This window comes from Astyanax mexicanus, chromosome 8 (assembly GCF_023375975.1).
Source record: "Astyanax mexicanus isolate ESR-SI-001 chromosome 8, AstMex3_surface, whole genome shotgun sequence".
NCBI classification, from domain to species: Eukaryota; Metazoa; Chordata; class Actinopteri; order Characiformes; family Acestrorhamphidae; genus Astyanax; species Astyanax mexicanus.
Genome location: NC_064415.1, coordinates 31,312,676 through 31,338,095, shown reverse-complemented (window position 1 = coordinate 31,338,095; position 25,420 = coordinate 31,312,676). Strand labels below are relative to the sequence as shown.

The following is a 25,420-nucleotide window of genomic DNA, read 5'->3' as shown; positions in this document are numbered from 1 at the left end:
GCTCATACATCTCACTTTTTACACACACACACACCTATTGTGTATGCCTATTGGCGCACTTTAACAGCGTGAACTAGTCAATTTTCTCTGCTGAGAAACTCAGAAGCGCTTCACCATTAAAATTAGCAATTCACCCAAGTCAGAGCACACCTGACTCTTAAAGGGAATGGCAATTGTCACTCTGATTGGTTTATTTTATGTTACACCCAAAACACACCCATAAATAATTAGGGGTGAAATAGTACATGCCTTTTGTGCATTTTGAATCGCGCAAGGCATACTTTTTTTTTTACTTTTACTTGTTGTAACAAAACCAAAGACACACTGACACCCTAAATCAAGTTGTGCAGTGCACGGTTGACGGCTTGCCTATAGATCACTAAAATAGGGCCCTATTTTATTTTATGTTAGGTTTTAGTCTAGTGTTTGTTTGTGGTTAGAATAAAATCAATACCATTGCAGACAAACTGGCTAAAATTGGCTTTATGGAAAAAATAATTTTGTGGTGTAGCAACTGCGTAGCCAACTAGCATTTTTTAAACAGCACAAACAGGGGCACCATATAACTTTACAAAAGAAGTGGACCTGTGGATATGTTTGAAGGCACTAAACTTATACCCATATGTCTAAGTCTGCTCTTAGCGATTGTGGAGGGAAAACTTGCTGCTAAATCTCAAGTGAAGTTCATTGGTTGTTGGTTATTGTGAGACATTAACCTAAGAGCAAACCTAAGAACCTCACAAGCAGCTGATGCGACCACTTCACCAGGGCTTCATGACTGAGCCATTTCTCAACTAGAAAATACTCTCAATAGTAAGTTTGTAGAAATAACATAAGTATATAATTGGCTTACCAGACTCCAGAAGTCTTCGTAGTTTTCTCTCCACAGTACCAGCCCTCTGATCTATCTGCCTCTGCTCCATCTCTAATGCCTGTATCTCACTCAGGACATACTGACTCACATCCTTTACACACACACACAAACATATACACACAATCAAAAACACATACAGAGAAAAAAAGAATGTGTTGTTACTTATAGTAGTAAGCTGTTAAAATATACTTTAATTTTTTGAATGTCATTTCAATTTGGTGTTTAATTTATTGGTTAATCATCTTTCACACACTTAGTTTTCTTTTATTGCTCAGTGTTCAGTATAGTACAATGCACTATGAGGGAATTGCCTTGGCTATCATGTGAGATGGACGACAGATATGACAGCTAATCTAAAACAGTCATATAAGACACTGACCTGTCTTTCTGCTGCAGTTCCTTCTTCACCACTCTCAACGTTTTCTGCTGTAAAGCAAACACCACCAGTAAATTACAAAAAGACCCAACAATTAACAACAGCGCATTTTTTGATATTGTTAAAAACATTTAATCAAATTGCAAGAATCATTTTATCAAATTGCAAAAATAATTTTATACCAACAACTGTCCTGCCTTTCAAAGTACTGTACCATACTAAAAAAAATAACATTAATAACTACTAGTTTTAGTTTAATTCTGAACTACTAAGAACAAATTTGAGAATGAGTGTTCCTCAAAAGCCCATTTAGTCTCCAAAAATACCAGCAAAGATTATGTAGTTGTTTGATGACTCTGCTTTTGCATCTGCACTGGAATAACATTGCCAGTTTGTATACATTTTGCCATTATTATATTTCCATTATTATACCACAAAATCCTCAGTAGACAAATAATTACGTTTTTTTTTTTAAATAAAATTAATACTTAACAAAAAAAGTACACTCCCAATGTATTAGTTATTTCACATGTGCAAGAATAAGCTAAATATAATGACTCTACAAAGCACTTCACAGGTATTACACAGGTAAAGTGTTGATAACTGATTAATAATAAAGTCAAAATAGTTGCAAAAAGTTGCAAACAGTATGTCTGACATCATCATACAAATAACCAATAAATTAGCTAAGAATTCATGATCTAAACAATTTTGCTACCCACAGGATCTGAGACTGCTGAGTACAATACAGTGTGGTGATAAAGCCTGGAGGCCCACTGCCCTGGACGGTTTCATTTCTCCTGCTGTAACACACTTCAACTCAGTAAGTGCTTGTTAATGTGTTGCTTCGTTGGGTTGTTGGGTGTGCTGTTAGCACACTAGGAAAATGTGCAGGACACTAGGACCCTCTGGTAAGGGTTGAAGACCACTTTGTAAAAGGATGTAATCTGAATTTGCACTCACGTGATGCTGATCGTCCTTTGGATGCTTCACTTTCAACATGAGCTGAAGGCTGACTCTGTGTGTGAACAACAAATAGGTTAACTGCTTTCCATCTACAAACTTTATGTTTGCAACTGAACATAGCAACACATACAGATGCAGCATTTCCAGTGGGAACACTGGATTTACTGGTTTAAAAAAAGGAATATATATGAAAAATGAATGAATTAAATGAACTCCCATATTTGGTGTGACATAAAATAAAACACTATGAGTACTAAAAATAACACAACTCATATATTTCATTTCTGAGGTTGAGCAGTGTCTCTATTCTCCCAGAGCACTCTAAGATCCAGAAATTTTAACAGTTTGTCCAAACGGTGGAAAAAACTATTTATCGGGGCAAATTATGCCCTGTGTCACCCAGTCTAAAGGGTGTTTGAACAAACTGTTAAAATTTCTGGATCTCGGAAAGCTGTGGAAGAACGGAGGTGTGCTTTTTATCAAAGGTAAGTACTTTTTTATCAAGTTTTACTTCATGAAAAAAGTCTATTTTACAACGGAGTTCTCCTTTAATGATTGTGACTGGCAGCATCTGGCTAATATTGTCTTTGTAAACAAACAAGAGACTCTGGCATTAATGGCATCCACATGTAGAGCAGGATTCCATATACACATATCCCACAGGTCAGAGCAGAGGTCTTCAGCGTTCATGGGACAAAGGACATGGTACTATTTTGGTCTGTGGTCTGTGGGTAAGGTAGGTTTATCCACCATTTCAAATACCATTCCTTTTTACGCTGGAAATATTTAAATAAATGGCTCATATAGCCACTAGGGATGCGTAATAATATTGGAATTATACTGGTATATATTTTTTCTCTTTTTAGAATGATCTACATTAGGGGCTCTGAGTGGTCCAGCAGATTGAGGCGCTGCCACAATGATCAGGAGATCACTGGTTTGAATCCTGGTTCAAGTAATGCTGCTTGCCATCAGCAGCCGGAGTCCGAGAGAGCACAACTGGCCAAGCTCTCTGTGGGTAGGCAGTTGGCGCTCTCTCCCCACATCACCCCAATGTGATGGCAGCACAGGTGTCTGTTGGCTGTATGTATCTGTATGTAGGGCCGATATTTTAAACCAATACTTGCAGATTTATTTAATTTATGTCTGAATAAGACCAAGCGACACTGGCAGTGCTACTACAATTGGGTGACCCTGGCCGAGGAAGTGTATTTATTTTTATTAGCTTTAATACATCTATTGTTTTGTTGAATCTGTTAGTTTAAAAAAGAGGTTTTAAATCTATGACCAGTCTATATAAGGACCAGTTATTAGGACGAGGTATGGCAAGATGTGTATGTGTCTAATCACACAGTACAGTACCTCTGCTGCTGTACTTTTCTCAGACAGTTCAGCCTCGTCAAAAGACTCCCCTCTCAGCTGGGATCTTCGCTTTTTCACCAGATCTGCGTCTCTGACATGAGAAAAGCCCTTGATGGATCCCGTGTGACTTCTTGGTGGGGCCACTGGTGCCTGGGCTCCTCCTGAGCCTCCTGCCTGAGTCGGCCCTTGAGTCCGCTTAGTCCGAGGTGGAGCCACCACACTCTTACTGGTATCAGAATCCACCTTTGTCCCTTTATCAGAGACATTCCCATTGGTCTCTTGAGAGCCGTAGCCACTCTGCAGTCTCTCAGTACAATAGCGAACAGCAGCATCAGGGTCCGCTTCCTGTATCTTCTCCCCAACCACATAGCTGGACTCGCTGATGTTTTTTCCTATCTGCACCACACTGAGCTCCTGGCCAGTGAAGTGCGTCCGGATCTGGTTAAGGTACGTCATAACAATGAGCCGGTCAGGTACGGCCAGCAGCACCATGTCGGAGGACTCCATCAGCCTGGAGATTCCCAGGGAAGCAAAGCCATCAAAAGCCTGAAAGTAGTAAGTAGCAGTAAAGCAGGCATTAGAATCAAAACTTTTGCCAATAGACATCATGAAATTGTACTATATGTAGAATCTAAGTAAAATCAACAACTTGACTGGTACAATTATCAAACAGTTTCTCCTCTAAAGGCCCACTTGAATTTGCTTGGGTTTGTACCATTAACCTAATGAGCAGTAAACATTACTGAAACCTTAAAATCAGGGGTCGGCAATTAATTTTGGCTGCGGGCCAGATATTTTCAAAGCCATTCCAAATTCTGTTTTGGAAAATGAAGTGTGATGGGATGGAGTGCTACAGACTAGTAGCTCTCCAGTCCAGAGGGTTGTTGAACCCAATGGCAAAACAGTTGATCTCAAATCAGGTAAACCCAAGAAAAAAGAAAAAAATAAATAAATAAACACACCGCTCCTCAGGCGGGATCGAACCCGTGTTTTAGGGGCCGCAGTCCAATACACTACCGCTGCCCTGGCTAGTGAATTGGGACAAAAACGTACTTATAAGGAGATAGGGAGCCTGAGAACACACTGAAATTCACACTGAGCGTGACAGAGAGACAAGAGAGGAATATAAACAAAAGCTCAACAGAGAAGCATTTTATTTTTCAATTATCGTTGTTATAGTTCAAACAACCTCACAGGCCAGATCTTTTATGCTTGCGGGCCACATCTGGCAAAGTCTTTGACTGAGGTGACACTCAAGACCTGTACTGAACAGTCACATTGCTGTCTTAATAAAAAAAAATCGCCACTCCATTATTAACTGAAAGCCAACTTTGTGATAACCAGGCCTGCTTTACATTCAGAAGAAAAAATCTTTATTTACAAAACACTTGTCCAGTGCTGCAGTGGTTCAGAGTGAACTGTTTTATGTTTAATTTCTTGGCTGGCATAGCTTAAGTATGCTTTAATAAGTGTGAATTTACAAACATACTCTAAAAATACCATGACCTCAATTATCACCACCTTATTATTATTTTACCACCTTATTATTGTTATATTATTAACCTCCACTATTAACACCACCCTTACACTAAAGAATGCATTAACCTAAACCTAACCTAACCGTTTGAGAATACAGTGTTTTTTAATCTAGTTGACTTTGGGCAGACATAAGGTTTTTTATACAGCACTGTAAGTGTAAAGATGTATCACCTTTTTGTTGTTCTTTTTGATGTCATAAGGATCCAACATTTCATACTCTCTAGATAAAAAAAGACAATGTGTATATTATATATGCTTAATCACACAGATGCATCATATTTTTTTGAATATGTGTCACACTAAACATGATTTCTCAAATACTGAAGAACCTACACTTTATCAGGATAGAAATGATGCAAGATGGCACAGAAAGCAAGTCCATTTCGCCACGAGGTGCTGAAGTTAGTGATCCTTACGCCTTTATAACCTTCTGTGACCTTTTGGCACCACTCTAGGAGAGACTGGCTTGAATCCACAAGGTTCACTGCCTGGAATTATAGAAGACAAAAGGTCAGTGAGTAAGGACTGATCTTAAATATGGCTTAAGTAATACAGTGCCAATGATACGGTACCTCTGTGTCACTGGCTGAAGCACTGTTGTCTAAAGGACCAATGGCTTCGGTCTCTGTTTTCCTCTTGCTGCGAACGGGCACAAGTGGTTCAGGAACATTCTGACCAGAAGACCCCTGCTGGTGGGATGACTCGTTAGTGGAAGTTGCAGTGTTGTCTGGGAATGAGCCGCTGAGACGTTTCTTTACACGAGACACTGGAACAGGTCGATCTGAAGAATCTTCAGCTGCTCCTTGCCTGAAAAATGTAACATAAACAAAATAAAAATGTAAAAAACATTCATTTTCACTGTTCGTTGTTGCATTTTCAAGTGAACTGACAATTCTTCATTGCGTTCAAGGTAGAAACATATTTGTTGGACAAACATATCCCAAATAAATTGAAAATCTCTAACTCAAGTGCAATGTAACATATATTTTTCAAATAAAGAATAGAGTTTCTGCAAACAACAAGCTTAGTAATGTATTCACCCACACCACTGACTTCAAAACTCTGTCCTGCTTAACTCACCTTGACAAATCTAAGGCAACAGCAGCCTCATCTAAAGAAACCGAGCCCAAAGGAACCTTATCCTCTCCTTTCTCCTTCTTGTTTAGTTCTATATCCTCCTCTTTGTCTTTCACACCACCAGTATTTAGTAAAGTCATTATGCTAGAGTCACTTGAGATAGCAGTTTCGAAAGCATCTTCAACCAGTTGTCTGCTGTCTTCATGAGTATCGGAGGGAGGTTCTGGACAGATCGTATCCACTTTCTTATTTTCATTTTCTTCATCTTTTAGGTTGTCAGAAGATTCTTTCTGCTTTTGTTCATGCCCATGGATACTGTCCGAGGACACTTCTAGAAGAGCTTTGCTTTCAGTTGCGTAAACTAAAGATGATGTCTGTTTGTCTCCAGGGTTGCTATCATCTGAGAAAGATGCACTGAGACGCTTCTTTGAACGAGGAACTGGAACAGGTAGGCCTACCTCTTTTTCCCCTTCATTCAGTAACAGGGATGTTTCTTCTTTATGCTCTTGCTCAGAAATCTTGATTCCCTCCATAAAGATGCCACTGGGATGCTTCTTTGAACGAGGGACTAGAGCAGGTAGATCTACCTGATGTTCGCCTTCGTTCAGTAACAGGGATATCTCTTCTTTTTGCTCTTGTTCAGAGGCCGAGATTTCCTCCATAAAGGAACCACTGAGGCGCTTCTTTGAACGAGGAATAGGAACAGGTAGGCCTTCCACTTTTTCCCCTTTATCTACCACATTTTCCTCTTTGTTTAGAGACAGTTCTGTCTCTTCCTTTTGCCCTTGCTCAAAAACCAATGTTTGCTCCATAAAGGAACCACTGAGTCGCTTCTTTGAACGAGGAATTGGAACAGGTAGGCCTTCAATTTTTTCCACTTTGTCTCCCACATTTTCCTCTTCGTTCGGTAACAGGGGAGTCTCGTTTTGCTCTTTCTCAGATCTACAGATTTCCTCCATAAAGGTTCCACTGAGGCGTTTCTTTGAACGAGGAATTGGAACAGGTAAATTCAAGTCACTTTGGTTCTCCTGAAGGACCTCTTTGTCTGTATTTGTATCTGCTGTTAGGTACGAAGGGCAGGTTGGTGAAGTTGGAATGTCAGCATTTAAAGAACCACTGATTCGTTTCTTCAAACGTGGCACTGGGACTAGAAGATCTGTCATGTTTGCCTGGCTTGAATTCTCTTCAGTGGATTTGATTTCACTGCTAGTTGTTATTGGCTGTTGTTTGTCTGTCTGCTCCTCACTTGTCTGGGTATCAGTGGTTGCTCTTGTGAGTCTTTCAGAGTCACCTCTATTTGATTTCCTACGTTTGGGAGGAACACGTGTTAAGGCTGCTGGAAACACTTCATCTTGAGAAGACAACAAAGAATGGTCTTTTTCCTGAGGAGACACAAACACTAGTTCTGGTAGCTCTTTACTGGTAGATCCTAGAATTCCATCAGTGGCCACCTGTGTCTTAGCCTTTTCACTTTCCAAAGAAACGTCTGGGTTATCGAAGAAAGAACCACTAAGCCGTTTCTTTGCTCGAGGAACTGGGACTGGTAAATCAACAGGAACGGGTGGATAGTTTTTAGCTACAGAATCTTCCTCTTTTGAGACTGGGCTTTCTTCTGAAGGTTTGAGAACAACATCCTTGTGTTCACCTTTGTCCACCTGCTCAGCTTCATTGGTAGATTTAGGATTAGCATCCTCAATGCTCTGGGACACATTTCTTACAACAGAGACTTCTTCAATCTGAAGATTTCCTTCTATTCCAGACTTCTCAATCGGAACAGTATGTTTCTTACTGCGACAAGGGGGAACAACTGTTGGAATTGTAGGAGTGATGGGTTCTTGGTCATCGGCGGCTACTGTTTGAGGTGTCTCTTGAAGGCTGTCCTTCTTTCGGACACGCAGTGGTGGTACCGGCTGGTTCTCATCATCACCAGCCTCCTCAAGTTTTCGCAGAGATGGTAGAGAAAAGGTCTCCCTCAGTGACTTGCCACTTGCAGGTTGGAGGAACTCGTAAGTTGACACTTCTTGAGCTCTATGTTTCTCAGTCCTTAGGAATAAGAATACAAAATGACTTCAAAATGTGTATAACCGATTACTCTCTTCATGATGATTTTTATAACGCTCACACCAAAAAACACCAACCTCCAAACCACGCAACGTGCTTGTTTATTAAGAAAGGTGCAATCAGAGGTAAAATATTATTACAGAAATAAAAACAGGCTCCAGACACGATTTTAATAACAAGGTAAAATTTTGCTTCTGCAAGCATTATACAGGCACAAACATGCTTCATACATTAATAGTTGGGAGACAACAAATGTAACCCAAAATCAGAAAAAATATCATTTACAGACAGTATGATTCCAAGATATTTTATGTTTTGTTTGGTCAACTTCATTTAATATATTTTAAAATACATACATTTTTGCATTTTGTGCCTGCAACACATTCTAAACAAACTTGCATTTACTACACTGTAATGTTACCATTCCTTCTTACAACCCTTAAGAGTAGTTAAAGCGGCAGTCCGAATTATTTTGTTTCTAAATTGAAAGAAGAAGCATTTCTGAGTGGAGAAGGGATAAATTATTGTGTTTAATGGAACCAGTGTGCTGGAACAACCATCCCTGCTAAGCCTAATATATTCATTCTAAAAACTGGGGTGTCGGGTCGCTTTTAGCGGGAGATCTTCTGCCTACATCCACGTCTTTACGTACTTACGTCACACATACAACCTCTAAACGTGGATCCGGCTCAGTTTTACTGAACGTGTGTGGCTGGTGGAGCAATGGAGACTGCAGAAGAGGACCCTCAGAGCTCAGTAGCTCATTTACCCATAGTAAAAACAAAGTGTGTAGTTGAAGTAAAGTTTCAGACTGAGCGCTCTTTCTCTCTCTCTCTCTGACTGAACATAACCTGGAATTGGATTCATCCGCTCTGAAAGCAGACCACATCACACCCACCCAGTTTAAAATGATTCTTCCACATGCTCTGTGCAATTACCCATTCACACCAGAGCGGGCTCTACATCCCAAAACTTACAGACATCAGTTTTAAATCTAAAGGTTCATTTTTGTTTCATTCGCAAAATTCTCTAGACATTCTCTATTGGGCAAAGGTCAGGACTGCAGGCAGGCCCATTTAGAGGACCCATGTGTGCGGTCTCATTGAAAAATGCCTAGAAGTCCCTGGAAAAGCTGTCACAGTGATGACAGCATATGTTGCCCTAAGCATTAATGCTGCCATTACAAAAAATGTACTGACACAAAACATACAAATCAGACTCTGGCTTTCAGATTTAATGCTGATATCAGTCTGGATGGTCCATCTTTGGTCTGAAACACAAGGAGCCCATTTCTTCCAAAATAAAATACACAATTTCACTGTGTATTAGTGCATCCAAGATGCCTACAAGTCTTCAGAAGTCAATGTAGCTTCTGTACGTTGTCAAGCTAATGCTTATGCTTTGCACAGTAAAGTTTTAAGTGGCATTTGTGAATGTAAATTTGTATTGTAGTGCTTAACAAAAGTCTGCCAGGTTAAAAATGCAGGAACGGATGTGTTATAACAAATGAAATTAAGTTGGTCAGACAAAATATGAAATATCTTGGGTTCATACTGTCTACATTACAATACAATTCAAGAGAAATGTAGGAAACACTGGGTTTAAATGTGCATTTTATGTAAAGTTGTCTGATTTGGGGTTGTAGTCTTCCATGCAAAGGACGTTTTAGGTTTTGCAATACAAAAAAAACAACATGAATACATGTAAATTTAAAAAAGGAATAAGTACATTAATACACAAGTCATGCTGCCACTCAGGAGTGTGCAAACACACTCACCCTTTCTCCATCAATATTGAAGTTGACACGGCTGCACCGAGCTCAACATTAGGATTAATAAAGAGCTCTTCTTTACCACTCATGCTGAGATCAATAAAGTGTCCTTTGAGGGATGCTCTGCTGTCTTGTGTCTGAATATCCAGCACTGGGTTGTCCTCCTCTTCTTTAGTGATCTTATGTAGGTCAGCCTCTGTTAGTGGGGGCCACTTCTTCATCAGGCTATAATCCCCCTCCTCACTAAACCAGCTTTCAGCAATTTTGGAGGATAAAGATAATTCAGATCGGACATCAAACAAGCGGCACATGTATGGCTCAGCACTTGTGGGGAAGTGAGGCTGAGATGATGATGCGGGTAACATTTTCTTCAGAACTCTCTCTTCCTCTGCAGGTTCAGAGAGTTCACAAGGAGGTTCTTTGGGTTGGACATGAATGCTGGTTTCAGGCTCTCCTGAATCAGAGGGGTCCTCAACTGTTCCTGAACCAGTGGGCTGCAACATGGCAGCTACAGTCTCGTAACTATACAAAAAAGTGATAATATGAGAACTACAAAAAAATGACAACATTTGTGCCAAACTATTTAAATCAAACAAATAATAAAATATATTCTTAATAAACCAGGCATGCAGGCATGCATGTTCCACAGTCCATTTCTTTATGTTATCTACAATTCCGAACTCAAGATCACTAGTTCACTAATTCACAAAGCCTATTGTTCACTAACCCACAGCTCTTTGCTCTAAGCAGCCTTATTATAATGACCAAATTATTCACACTAATGTTTTGCTTAGTGTGAATAATGGAGAAATGGAGAATAAAGGAGAAATCTGGTGTGAAATGGAATTAGGTTGTAGTAAAACATTGGGTTACAGTGCCAGCGAGAGGGGCATAGCATTACCCGTACAAAGAAATTGCTATTCTTATAACATTAACATGCTCAAAGTACCTCCAATCTTCATCGGTAGAATTCTGAGGGCCCTGACATTTAAAAGAAGACACGGAGAACTTGCAAACTACCTGTAAAATTGTACAGTTAGTTTATTAAGAAAGACTGTTTATACACACAGTACTTTAAAGTAGTTCTCCGCCATTTGACAAAAGTCTGTACTCGATATCATGTTTCACTTCAACCCAAGTCCATTTCACACCAGATTTTTTTTTTTTGCAAAACCCTGCCTGGATATCCCAGATGTCTCTGAACCCTGGGAACTCAACACTGTTTCTAGACAGGGTTAAGGGTTAACATAACTGCTTCTATTTTAAACAGAAAAAGGTGGGAATGCAACTCCGTACTTTAGTGCATGAGAATGGTCTGCCAAAGAAATCCATTTACCATGTGGTTCTATCAGCTATTGTTAAATAATGGGGGCCACTTGAAGGAACAGAGATCAGCTAATCTCTGAGTCATTTTTCCTACCCATTGCTTTAACCATTTCATACTGTTCTGGACCAAAAGATGCAAATCCCTTCCAATAAGTATTTGTTTAAAAGAAATTCAATAAATCTCTGAAAGATTTGTTAAGAACTGGAGATCATCTGCTCTCTGCCTATCATAAACACCAGTTTGTTTTTGACTAATGTCTGTTATAATCTCTGAGATCTGTATTGATCTTATGCTGTTTGTTTACTACCAGTTCAAATTATTTTTACCTGACCAAATTCTGACAAAGCTCTATTATAAACATCATTTATCTGCAATCAAACCTATTATAGTAAGAATTTGCCAAAACAACTGTGAACACAATTCCCAAAAAATAACCAGAACATTTTTTAAATGATCTGCCTGTAATGCTACATATTATTTTCTTGCTTACCCTTTGTGAAAAACACCAACTATGGTCTGAACAAGGCCTGAAGCTTCATCTTTTCCTGTACCAGGATCATCTGCCTCCAGCACCTCCCAGCCACAGGTTATATCAGTCTCTGATAGGTCTGTGGTATCATGGGCTTTGCTTGGAGAAGACGGCTCCATGACTAGAGAGTGTTCTTGCTGGAGACTTTCACTGAGGGGTGAACAACTCTTTATTCATACCTGTGCTCATGCCAATTGTTTGTTTTACGTTTCTACTGCAAATCCAGTTATAATTCAACAATAGTCTAGATTTTTTTTACAAGAATTCAACACAAAACATGCCCCAAAACAAGCTATTTTATTTCTTAAAATTAAAATTAAATTTAAGAGTAACTATCAAATATGGTTGTGTAGTAGATACAGCTCTGGAAAAAATTAAGAGACCACTTCAGTTTCTGAATCAGTTTCTCTGATTTTGTTATTTATAGGTATATGTTCGAGTAAAATTAACATTTCTTTTTTATTCTATAAACTACAGACAACATTTCTTCCAAATTCCAAATAAAAATATTGTCATTTAGAGAATTTATTTGGAGAAAATGAGAAATGTCTGGAATGACAAAAAAGACGCAGATCTTTTAGAGCTCAAATAATGCAAAGAGTTTAAAGGGTTCAGAAAAAAATATTTGGTGGAATACCCCTGGTTTTTAGTTACAGTTTCCATGCATCTTGGCATGTTCTTCTCCACCAGTCTTACACATTGATTTTGGATAACTTTATGCCACTCCTGGTGTAAAACTTCAAGCAGTTCTGCTTGGTTTGATGGCTTGTGATCACCTATCTTCCTCTTGATTATATTCCAAAGGTTTTCCATTGGTTTTGATTTGGTAAAATTAAAAAGTGGTTTAATTTTTTTTCAGAGCTATATTTATAAGAAACAGGCCAAGACTTTCATACATTGAGACTATGATGTCTATAATAAGGAAGGATTGTACCAACAGGGATTCATTCGAGTGAACAGATAATCAAGGACTTGTTTATTTAGGTTTGTAACCTTAAATTATTTTAACTGTGTGGTTCCATCTATTTTAGAACATGAGTTAACAAATGTGGGTGTTGGCACAAGAAACTCCCATCACTGAGAAAACTGTTTCTTATGCAGCAGTCAGAATTTATACAAATTATTATGTGTCCTAGAATCTCTTCCTAGATATAGAATTTGACTAAGAAAACATAGAGTCAATTCTGGACAGAAACACTAGTTATTTGCAAAATAACAACTTTACATGAAATAAAGAAAAAACATCCTAACTTTCAGTGGAAGTCAATGTTAACTATTTTATTCTAAGTCATTTTGGAGCATCTCTCTTTTTTATAGTCCATTCACCATAAAATTCTGTGAAAATAAAAAGAACAACTGCCAGATTCACATTTTGCCAGTAAGACAAACATGGCAAAAATGTGTGAAAGTGACAATATATTCATTCATGGCAGATTTTTTTTTTTCTCTCGCAATGAGTTACACAAGAGTCTGGAGTCACTCCCAGAGTTGCTGATCTTACTCAAGGCATTTGGAATTCCACAGCTGTCACAGAAACATCCAAATATGCTGCACGCAGTGTGTGAGATTCTTTTGTCACTAACACATGTAGGTATACAACATCTGCTTCCTGTACAGACTGCATTGCTACGGTTAAACAGGTCATATAATCAAACTGAAATCTTGACATTATACCAGGTTTCTCACTACATAACTCTTTGAATCATAAGATCACTGTTCTCCTCACACTACACAACTTAAAAACCAAAATGTTTTTTTTTTCACGGTTGTGGCTTTTAAACACTACATAGTGATCAGTGACAAAGTTTCAAAATCACACTATTTTCCAAAAAACAAACACGAGAACTGATGTGATTACATGTGCAAGACAAGTTTTTTCTTTTAAAATGGATGTCCAAAAGAAAAGGACAATGCAGGGTATCTGTACGCCCGCAGAGGAAAAAGAAATAATATGACTAAGAAATAACCAACCCCTGAGACAGCATGAAGAATCACCCCAAGCTTGGTTAATGTATCGGCACAAGTGACTCAAGCCGTTTGATTTATTTTATTCGGCAACTGGGGTGTTGGCACAAGACACTCGGGCCCATTGACTGAGTGACGTTTTATGAGTGACAATATTAGCCGGTAATGCACTGTAACCGAAGTTCTCCATGTATTACTCATGTACTTGTATTAACATACAGGTAACCTAGCAACGATGCAGCACTTACAAACCAAATGCGATGTCATTTTACACCACTGGGAGCTACTGGATTCCATAGACATGTCCTCAACCTTAGGCTTTTGTCTGTGTTTTTTAAAAACATTCAGCAATTGGAAAATTGAGCCTAATACAAGTATAAATGAGTTCAAAATTAAATTATTAAAATTCAGTGTAACTGGATTTTTTTAAATAATTCATTTATTTAAATCACATTTATTGTTACTCCCTGTTGGTATAACCCATCCACACTTTTCTGGATGTTGTATAATCACAGCAACCCATGCATGCCACTGGATCAGATAAACTCACCCTTCACATGTGGACATTTCTGCAGCTTTTTTGGTCTCTATGGGATTATCTTTAAAATAAAAAGTAAAACATTACATTTCCTCTCTGCTATTATGAAACGTTGCTGTTTTAAAGACATCACTCACTGGAGGCATGTCTTACCAGATTCTTTGTTTTCCATTGATATATCCAGTTCTGTTTTAATACAAGGGTTAATGGCTGCATTTTCTGAGTCCACTGGGGTCTGGATTGGACTGGATGTGGATGGGTTTTTATTGGTTCGTATAGAATCATGACAAGTCATTGATAACGATGGGAATCCAATACTTTTTGCTTCCTTTGGGCAACAAGGAACCAAAGCAAACATGTTTGATTCATCTTCAGTTGTGGAGAAAGTCATGACAAAGGCTGCTAGAGTTGCTGTTGCCAGAGGCTTTTCCCAAAGCGTTGGCCAATCAGGCATTGCTTTCTCTATTTGATCGACTTGTTTTTTAGATGGCATTCCAGGAATATGTGACAGATTTGGGCAGGAAGGTACGAGGGCATTCACTGCATACTCCACTTTTTTAAGTTTTTTATTTGCAGACGGAAATCCGGGAATCCTAGCCTCATCAGGACATGTTGGCAAAAGCAGTACCATGTTTTCTGAGATTTTCCTTTCACTTGTATCTTGAATGTTACTAAAAATCACTGTGTCTTTCTCTGGTTTAGCCCATATTGGCTTCTCTTCCACTGGTTTTGATGGTTCTAATACAGGATATACAGAAGGAAAGCCAGATAAAAGAGAAATCCTTGGGCAGGAATGCAAGATATTTTCAATATCTGGCTCTTTCCGTAAGTAGAAACTCTCAACTTTGACTTGAGGTAAGGATGGGAATCCAGGGGTATGAACCTCAGATGGGCAGGTTGGTGCCATTGCAAACATTCTTTTCATGAATTCAGTGTAATCATCTTTTTGCTCACTTAATGCATCTAAGAAACACTGTGAGGCACTGTGATCAGATCTTGTCTTTAATGGTTTCTCCCAGAATGTCGTTTTTTCCACACTCCATTCTGTCTGTATTCCTTCTTTTGATGGAAATCCAATCATTGCTGAACTTTTCGGAAGACATGGCTGCATATTCACCATAGTAAAAATTATGTCTGGCTTGGGCACAGATGGAAATCCTGGTATTGATGCCAGTGATGGACAAGTTGGAGCCAAGGCAAACATACCTTTTAATAAATCTCTGTTCTCATAAGTTTTGTCCTTGATTAAATCGAATCTTGAAATGGGTTTCGGTGCACTACTCCACAGTACTGTTCTATCATCTATCCAGTCGAAATCCATTGCTTTCTCTTTTGAGGGGAATCCAAGAATTCTGGAACTTTTGGGGCAGGATGTAACTATACGTTGCATTTGTGGTTCTGGCACAGATGGAAAACCTGGAATAGTGTTTTTTGATGGACAGCATGGCACCAAAGCAACCATCCTTTCTAGATCTGCTTCATACTCTTTGGCCAAAGTCATTATAACTGGTGGGTTCTTATCTTGCCAAGCCTGGTGTGAAATTGTCTGATTGGTTGGCCAATCTGATGACACTTGAATCAGTGTACTTTGAAATCCAGCTATATGGGAGCGCATTGGGCAAATGGAACGAATCAAAAGCATGCTTTGCTCCATTTGACCGTTATGCCGTTGTGCAGATGGCAAACCTGGAATGCATGCTGCAAGTGGAAGAGTTGGTAATAAAGCTATATTACCACTTTTGATATTCTCACTATTCTTATCAGTGTCAAAAATATCAACTTTTTCTTCTTTCAGTGGCTTTTTGATATAAAATTTTGTGTGACTGAGCCATTCTTCATTCCTATCTGTAGAATTCTGTTTAGAGGGATATCCAGGAATTCTAGATATCACTGGGCAAGATGGAAAAAGCTCAGACATATTTGGCTCCATGTGTGCTTGGAATTGTGGTGCAGTGGGAGTTAAACATACACTCTTTTCAAAATTGTCTTTATCTTCTTTGGACCATTCATTTAGACCAAAATGCTGCTCCATTGGTGCTTCGTTCCAGCTTGGTATCTCTGGAACTGTAGGTACAGTTTGATCAGCTGAAGAAAGTAGATCCATACTTGGCTTTTCCAATGTTTGGACTCTATCTCTTTCTTTTCCATATGGTGCAGATGGAAAACCAGGAATATGTGCCGTCTCAGGGCAAGTCGGAACAAGGGCTGACATGTTTACCAAATTCTCAGTGTGCTGAACTGGTGTTTCTATGACAGATTCCAGTTCCTCTTTTGGAGACTTTTTCTCCCACAGACACTGTTTCATGTTTAGTAACTCTTCATGGGGTTTAGCCTCTTGAAATGGGGATCTTGAAGGTATGCCCGCTACTCTGGATATCTCTGGGCAAGATGTGCTTATGCTTGGGCTTAAGGTTTCTAAAACCTTCTGCCTTTTGGCAGAGGGAAAGCCTGGAATACTGGTTTGACTGGGACATGAATGTGCCAGAGATAACATATTTTCAATCTCTGTTCCATAATACACAGATCCTTCACTGTAAGGTCTAGACAGAATGGATTCTAACGGTTTTGGTACCAATGGCTTCATCCATAGTGTTCTTTTATCTGCGCACCAGTCCATTTTCCCTGTCGGATAGGTGTTAGAGAAAGCTGTAAATGGGAGGCCAGGGACTCTAGAGTTTCTTGGACATGACGGAAAGAGCTCCACCATGTTTGGTGTCCACTCTCTCTCTGGTATTTTGGAAAGGACCAGATTATCTGGATCTTCAACCACTTCTCTTGTATTCACATGGCTGTACGTGAGCTGTTCTGTTTTTTGTTGCAGATCCTCAAATGAACATTCGTCACTAGTAGAGTATTCTTTGGGGGCATCTATGTAATCTTCTGTATTTGGGATCCTATCATCTATGCCTTCAATTCTGGGGAAAGTAAAATACTGTAGTAAGGGGATGTTATACCTATAGCTATATTTAATGTTATGTATTAGAGTTTTACAATCTCTAAAAAATAAATAGTCAGGCAAATCATAACTATTTTAAAGGGTGCCAAGCAGATACAATATTTAACATATCCACCTTAATTTTCATGCCAACAAGGAAGAGGCCATCTGAATGTGTGGTACAAAAACAGACTCGTTGGTGGTGTTGTAATAACAAATCAAAACATGTCACATGCCTCTCCTCCAGATCTATCAACCTAAGAATACCATCTCTACCTCACATGTTCACAAGTCTTCACCCTTTCCAACACCCTGTCTCCCCCCTTTTTACTCATATCTTTCTTTTCTTGCTCCACTTATCAGAGCACCACCTGAACTCCAGCACAAAGTTGTTTGTTTCTTCCCTCTTTTCATTCTCCTATGATCACCATACTACTGGTGGTTGTCCAACCTAGCAAAATATAGTGTGTAATATAGTGTATATTACAACAGTGTTATAAATTAAACATAAAAGAAAAAGAAGATGGGGTCACTGTGTGACTCCATACTGAAGGCACTAACTTTTACCATCCAACTGCATCTATTCAAACATGCATCCATATGTCTGCTATTATAATTTTCTAGAGGGGACACCAACAGAACCTCCTTATTCAGAGAAATGACTCGGATAAGAAGTTCTCCTGAAGTGCATACACTGGGGGCTTGGCACTCTCCTACGTTAACTCTTAAGATACACAGAAACACAGAAAACACAAAAGCACCTGACATGTTCGCTTCACAAGAGCTTTAAAACCCAGCGTTTCCCTCCAGAAAATGACATATGCATATGTATGCACTTTTATTAGTTAATGTTGCAAATTCAGCGCCTTCAACCACAGACGCAGCTCATCTTCTTTGGAAAGAAATGGATTTTAGTTTCATTGTGACCAACAATGCTTCTCTCTTTTTAGCCGATGGAAAGCTACATGAACAGGATTCGAACCGGCATTCTCCTGTTCACAATGGCAGCACTTAGTTCGCTTGACCACTCAGTGCCCGTTTGTTGGATTGCTTGAGTTAACCAGCTACTTTATAGTCATTTTCCACAGCAGAAGCCATTTACCCGTACTTTGCATACGATGCAACCATTAATATGGAATGACTATTTGATGTGAACTTCTAACAGAAACAATGGACATGATGAAATAAGGTGGATACATGAAACACCCAAAACAAAACAGAAACCACTCAACCACACTCTTCCTCACAGTTATTAGTTTGTCAAATACACAGCCACATCACACCATCGGTCATGCAGTGGTCTGAGGTTGAATGTTTAAAATGAAGAGTTATAATTGCAGCAGTTATAAAAAGGTCAGTTAGCATAGCACTGGCCTTAGATACACTACACGCTATAAGCAGAACTCACCTCTCTCCAGCAGTCAGTAATAATGGCATGTCTGGAGGTAGGGAGTGCCACATTCTGCAGTGCATTCTCCTAAACACAGGGTTTATGGAAAATCATTTAACTCACTGTCTTGTCTAATAGCTTCAGGCTGATAAATTCAGGTCTTTGTCATGCACAACTCCTAACCTAAACTTACCCATTTTCCAGAATTCCCCTTTCTCCTTCATCGCTTCTTGTCCAAAAGCCCAAATCCTCTTTAGTCTCCTCCAGAGAACTAGCATCTAATTCACCTGTGTTATCTTGAGTAATTTCATTTAATATAAAACTACTGGTTTGAATATTCTGTGCATTACAAAAAGTATCATTCTGTTCTGAAGGGATGATGCTGTCTACAAGTGATATTTTATCAGTTGTCAAAGGAACATCAGCCTTGCTTGCTGTTTCTAAACATATGAATCCATTGGTTTCAGAAACGTCTGGTGGTGTACTTAAATTTATCTGCTTTTCTGATGTAAGCTGAGGTGCTGAAGGAAAACCAGGGACTTTTGTTTTGATTGGGCAAGATGGTCTTAATGATGTCATGCTCTTTATAATGCCCTCATTATCATCATATGTAACTTCATAGTGAGGTGGACACGAGGGTTTTATAGAGTATGAATCATTCTTTATTCCTTTTATCCAAAATGGCTTAATTTCCAATGGCTGTTCATCTAACGAATCATATGCAGGGTTGATGATAGATGGCATTCCATGGATACTGGAAACTTTTGAACATGAATTCAAGAATCTTGACATATTGTGTGATTTATTTTCATTTGATTGGATTGGTGCAGATGGGAAGCCAGGAGTTTGTGCTTTTCTAGGACATGTTGGCAGCAGTGCCACCATAGTCCATTCAAGATCAGTGGGTTCCTTCAATCTGTCCTGTATAATTTGAAATGAAACATTGTCAATATGTGACTTTTCTTTCTTTGGAACTTCAATCAATGATTTATTCTTGTTGGATTTCCATTGTGTGGTGAAATCTTGGTCAGTTTTCAGAACCATTATGGAAGGAAATCCTATAATTTTGGAATTGCTTGGGCAAGATGGCAGCATCTCTACACTGCTAGGCATATTTGAATGATTTGATGCATTGGGACTCGTTGGATGAAGCTCCGCCATATTTGGGCCGGAAGGAAAACCAGCAACAGTAGCAGCTCTTGGGCATGTTTGTCTCATTGAAACCATATCTTTTACTAATCTAATATCATGGTATGGTGAACCTGTCTCATTAATTGGCTTTGTTTGCTCGTTGGTCTTTATGTTAAGAAGTAACGTCGTGCTTTCAGAAGGCCACTGTCGGACATCTAAGTCTATATTAGAAAATACAGTGGAAGGGAAGCCTGCAATACCAGAATTTCTTGGGCAAGATTGCAACATATTCACTATTCTCGGCTGTTCTTGTGGCTTGGGTCTTGGAGCAGACGGCAATCCAGCGGTCAAAGATGCTGTTGGGCAAGATGGTCTCATAAGAAACATTTCTTGAGATTCAGAGTCTTTATTCTCTGGTAATGTGAGCTGGTGTTGGGTTTGACTTTTCTTTAGTACATTTTCTCTTTCCCAAAAGATCTCACTGTTCTGGGGCCAGCTTTTGTCTTCTAGGACACTGACTGGTCGTTTTGAAGGTAAGCCTGGAACTCTTGAGGCCTTTGGACAAGTTTTAAGAAGACTAGCCATGTTTGGTTCATGTACATCATCTTCATAATATGGTACAGACGGAAAGCCAGGTGTATTAGTAGATCTTGGACAAGTTGGCCTCAGTGAAATCATTTTTTGGACTATTTTCTGGTCATCATACTGTACTCCGAAGCCATAAATAATCTTAGCAGTTTTCTCTTTGTGTGGTATAATAGTCAAAGACCCTTCAAGAGAAGGCCATTCCGTTGACTGTTCCAACAAACACAAGGATGGTAATCCAGGTATGAGTGAAGCATTTGGACAAGATGGAAGAAGATTGATCATACAGGGTTTTGTATCTATTTGAGAATGTTCGTTCTCAATCATCTGAGACAAAGGCACAGATTCAGGAACAGTGCTTTCACTCAGATTTATATGCTCAAAGTTGTGTCCATCCTGGTATTCCTCACCCTGAGGTACCATTTCACTTGATTTTTGGTCACTGATCTTTTCTTCTGATAGGCTTTCATTTAGAACCCTCTGTTCACCTTCCTCTATTTTTAAATTCTGCCAAAATGGCAATTCAGGGGCACAACTTGTCTCAATATCAGCACTAAAATCTACTTCTGTTTCATGAAGTTTTGAAACCTCTGGAACGTGTGTGTCATCTGAACATCTTAAAGGATCAATGCTAATTGTCACAGGTTCATCTTCTACACTTAATTTATAGCCATCCGTAGGGAAAATACATGTATTTTCATTTTTGCTATCTGAACTGTTCCCTGGCAAAAGTCGGTCTAGATTTTCAGTCGTATTTTCTGTTGATATGGATGGTGACCAAAGAGGATTGGGCATTGTTGGGCAAAAGGGCAGCAAAGCAGACATGCTTTGGGGTCTGAGGGATAGGGGATAGGGAAAATATCAGGTCAAACAAGGGGAATGTAAAATGGACTTAAGTGAAATGGGACAACGATCATGTCGAGACAGATGGAAATATACTAGGCATGCTAAAGTACATACATGGATAACAGATTTAAAGCCAATTCAAGCCATGCCATGTCATGCCTCACTTACCCCTGATCCATTTTAGTCTTTTCTGGGCTAATTGATAATTCAGTCTCAGGGAGCAGATTCTCTGCTAGCTCTTTCTCATCTGTTTGGACACTCTGAATCTCTGCAGACTCAGCCTGCAGCTTAGAGGTGTCTTCTGTTTCAGGGATCACAGGGGGGACTTCATCTTGCTTTGTCTGTGCATCTGTTGTCTCTTGTGATTTGGTGTTTTTGACTTCAGCAGTGGACTCAGAGACTATGCCGGATGTTAGCGAGCTCTGATGGATTACATCAGTAGGTGTCTTCTCTGCAACACCCCCCTCAGACTTAGGAAACTCAAAATATTTGACTTCTGTGACACTGGTAGCTTTGGGTTTAGGGGGCAGTAGAGAGGTCATGCTCTCTGGTCTGGTAGAGAGAAATATCGGAGAATTGAGAATCGTCAGCCATGATGCAGCAATAACATTATATTGCTCATTTTATTATTTTATATGGTATGGTATATACTAATTTTATTTTATTTCAATTAATTTAAATATAGGCAAGCCAGTAACGTGGGTTCAAAGTCAATACAATTCAGTCTTCCATAAAGATAAAAACCCATGCATGTGCAATACGCTGAAGCAAAAAGGTAATGATGGCAACAGTGGAGAAAGGTATGAGAATTAAAATAATGGAAGATAATTTAATTATGTCAATTATGTCACAAGAAAAGTCGCTTACATTATAAGTAGCTTTTTATTTAAAAGAAATTTCAATAAATTCAGAACTCACAATGGATTGGTTCACTGAGACAGTGGAAAACAGTGCTTTTACAAATTTTATTAAATGTTACGTGATTAATATCTGGATTAAACTGAATTGCATTTACATGCACTCAATATTCCAAGAACTTCAGAAACTCTGATTTTTGTCATTTACATGCATACATCAGATAAGAAAACTAAATGTTTAAATAAGTCAGGCAATAATCAGATTTCTACTGTGCAACCAGCCAATAATCTTACAGAAACATGTAATATAAACTCTAAACATTCTGCTGTGTTTACAAACATGGACCCACTTTTCCTATTAACATGGATCTTCGTTATATATTGTTTTAAATATAAGGCAGTATTGCTCTTTTTATAGCTTTCCCTGTTACACTTTTGTTTATTTGTAAGTAAAAACTGAATTATTTGTATACAAGAAGTGTACACATCTGCTCAGAAACCTGACTATGCTGAGAAATCAGAGTCAGAGAAAATCACACTTTAAAAACGGTAGATTACAGTAGATTACTAGAGTTACTATCCTTGTTAAATAACTGTTAAATACTACCTTTGAATAAGTGTAATACAGTAGTTTTTGTTGGTGCACAACAAAAACACAGTTTCCTCATGAAATGGTGAATTTTGTTGCTCATGCTCAAAATAAATCAACCTAAAAAACAGGCAAAAATTTGTAAAATGAAAAAACTAAGAAGTCAGCATAGAATTACTCATGAAAACAAACATTTAAAAAGTGCAACCAAACAAATGTGTGATGGTTTAGGATGAATGAGTACAGACCTGAAAGTTGTCTACATGTCAAACCTTTACTATTATTACTATCATTCGTGTGTTCCGGAGCCTTTTCACACAGTTTGGATTCCTGACACAAAAAAACACCTTTTTTTGTAATGGGTGTAAAGTTATTTTTATCTGTCTAGGGATGCACAATGATTTCGGTATTATTTTGGTATTTTCCAATATTTCAAACCGAAATTTGTATCTGTATTTATTTTATGCCAAAAAAGGACAAAGTAACACTGGCTGCACTACTTCAATTGGCCAACACAGGCAGCGCTAGTTTAAATTCATTCATTGGTGTCTTGTCTCCCTTATAGTCTCTTTGTAAGAGTTAAATGTGTATATCGGTATCAGCAGATATTTACATGATATGATCGTCTGTCCAGAATTCCTAATTCAGTGCATCACTATTTCTTTAATTGTCTTTAATTACGTCACTCCAAAAACATTTACTATACAGTTACTCACCCTGGTGCTGGCTTCACAATCTTCAGTCCAAAGACAGGCTCTCCATCCTGTTTCCTCGTGCCAGATGTGACCGATGGATGCTCATCTTTGGAGTCTCCTGGTCTCTGACTGGCAATGCTGATGACTCCAGCTTTTCGTGATGACGGTTTGTGAGCATTTGAAATTTTACTGCTTGTATTCTCCTCACCTTTATATCATGAGAAAAAACATCAATAGGAACAAAGTTAGATGGGAGTAAAGGCCAAAACAGTCTCTAGCAAAATAAGGGCCTATCCAGTAAATAAAGCAGCACACACTTTTCTACCTTTCTGATATGTTGAACCCTATATCCTTTACATAAGAACGCATGTTGAGTTTATACAGAAGGACCTTAAAATTGTGTATTTTTTGTTACTTTTTGTGATGCAAACAATGAAAATCAACCCTTTCCCACCCATCCAATGAGAAATTGATGAGCAAATGCTTTTGTTATGTAACTATAACGTTCAGTAAATGTTACCAGTTACTAGGTTAATTAATGTCAATAATAATATCATAATAATAATAATAACAAACTTTATTGACATAGCACCTTTCATACATTAAAATACAACTTAAATTTCCGAACATGCAAACAGATAAAAAGAACACCAGTAACATTTAGAAAGGAAATAAAAAAAAAAGTAAATTTAAATGACATAAAGAATTTTAATAACATAAGAATTAAATAACATAAAGTTATATAAAAATGCAATGTAAAACTGCAAAAATGGCAAATAAAATAAAAGTTAAAATAAGAAAAGGTAAGGTTATAAAAGCTTTTAAAATAATATCAAAACAGTACTTACTGCTATTCCCTGCACTGGGATATTCTTCTTCTGTCAATATGCTCAACTGTCGATGCACCTCTGAAAAACACAAACATGTATTTAAGCACTGTGTGTTATCTGTAATGTGCAGGGAAGATTGGCAGGCATGGATCGATCTCAGCCTTCATCAGCGTTCACAAAAACAAAACCCAAGGAGCATCTTTCAGAAGCGTAAAGCTTTTTAAATGCATCGCCAAAACTCAAAATGCCCTGATGGTGGAGAATCTACTCTTATTGCAAATACAGCTGATGATCTGGATAGATAAGCCCTAAGGATTCGTACATCCATAGACAGCACTGACACTGATAGACAGTACTTATAATGTTACTCAGCCCTTTAAACAAGCTGTTTTTCAACTTTCTCATATTTCTCTTATTTAGGCGGTGCCTACTTCTAAAAAAACTTTATCTTAAAAGTTGACATATTATAAAAAGAACAAATGCTTTCTTAAGCTGAAGCAAAAACTCTCATGCACCCTAACTAAATGAATCATTATTCATTATGTTTGGTCCCAGATGCTGCTGCCACACAACAGACAATTTACTATATACTTTAATTCAAGAGTTTTGGAATCCAATACAACAATTTTTACAATAATGTAAAAAAACAATACCGCTGCATACACATGCGTACACTAGTCTATTACACTTGTGTTACACAACTCTCTTACTAAATAAACACATACAGTGGTTGCAACAAACATTTACACATTTTGTCACCTGTGATTTAAAGTGACAGACCAACACAAACTGAGGCTTAATTACACACAGCTGGACTCTATTAACTAATTAAGTGACTTCTGAAAGCAATTAATTGCACTGGATTTTATTTTAAAGTTTCAGAGTAAAGGGGGCAGAATACTTCTGCACGTCACACTTTTCAGTTTTTTTTTTCTTTCAAATTTTTCCATTTCAATTTCCGTTCCAGTTCACAATTATGTGCTACTTTGTGTTGTGTGTCACTTAAATCTTAATAAAAAACATTTAAATTTGTGGTTGTAAAGTGACAAAATGTGATAAAGTTCAAGAGCTATTAATGCTTTTGCAAGCCACTGTAAAACATATAACGTCCCGACATTATAAGTCAATAATTATGGTCAATCATTTGCAGTGGTGTAAATCAATGTTGGAGCTGAAG

At 38.3% G+C, this 25,420-nt stretch overlaps 1 protein-coding gene across 4 annotated transcripts in view; it reads right to left on the bottom strand.

Moving 5' to 3' along the window:
- The window catches only part of ehbp1l1a (EH domain binding protein 1-like 1a), a 65,574-nt gene that overhangs the window by 6,867 nt on the left and 33,287 nt on the right, over positions 1-25,420 (bottom strand). For 2 of the 4 annotated variants that reach the window (XM_007255695.4, XM_007255696.4), the window contains 17 exons: positions 24,262-24,321; positions 23,435-23,621; positions 21,441-21,824; positions 18,904-21,261; positions 18,729-18,797; positions 14,539-17,300; positions 14,398-14,446; positions 11,844-12,032; positions 10,033-10,548; positions 6,198-8,237; positions 5,690-5,924; positions 5,451-5,605; positions 5,289-5,337; positions 3,579-4,124; positions 2,214-2,268; positions 1,254-1,300; positions 854-965 (listed from right to left, as the gene is read on the bottom strand). In XM_007255695.4, the coding sequence (XP_007255757.3) occupies positions 854-965; positions 1,254-1,300; positions 2,214-2,268; positions 3,579-4,124; positions 5,289-5,337; positions 5,451-5,605; positions 5,690-5,924; positions 6,198-8,237; positions 10,033-10,548; positions 11,844-12,032; positions 14,398-14,446; positions 14,539-17,300; positions 18,729-18,797; positions 18,904-21,261; positions 21,441-21,824; positions 23,435-23,621; positions 24,262-24,321 (9,813 nt within the window). The remainder of the gene's footprint in view (positions 1-853; positions 966-1,253; positions 1,301-2,213; positions 2,269-3,578; positions 4,125-5,288; positions 5,338-5,450; positions 5,606-5,689; positions 5,925-6,197; positions 8,238-10,032; positions 10,549-11,843; positions 12,033-14,397; positions 14,447-14,538; positions 17,301-18,728; positions 18,798-18,903; positions 21,262-21,440; positions 21,825-23,434; positions 23,622-24,261; positions 24,322-25,420) is intronic. The other 2 variants (XM_049481875.1, XM_049481876.1) reach the window with 2 other exon arrangements.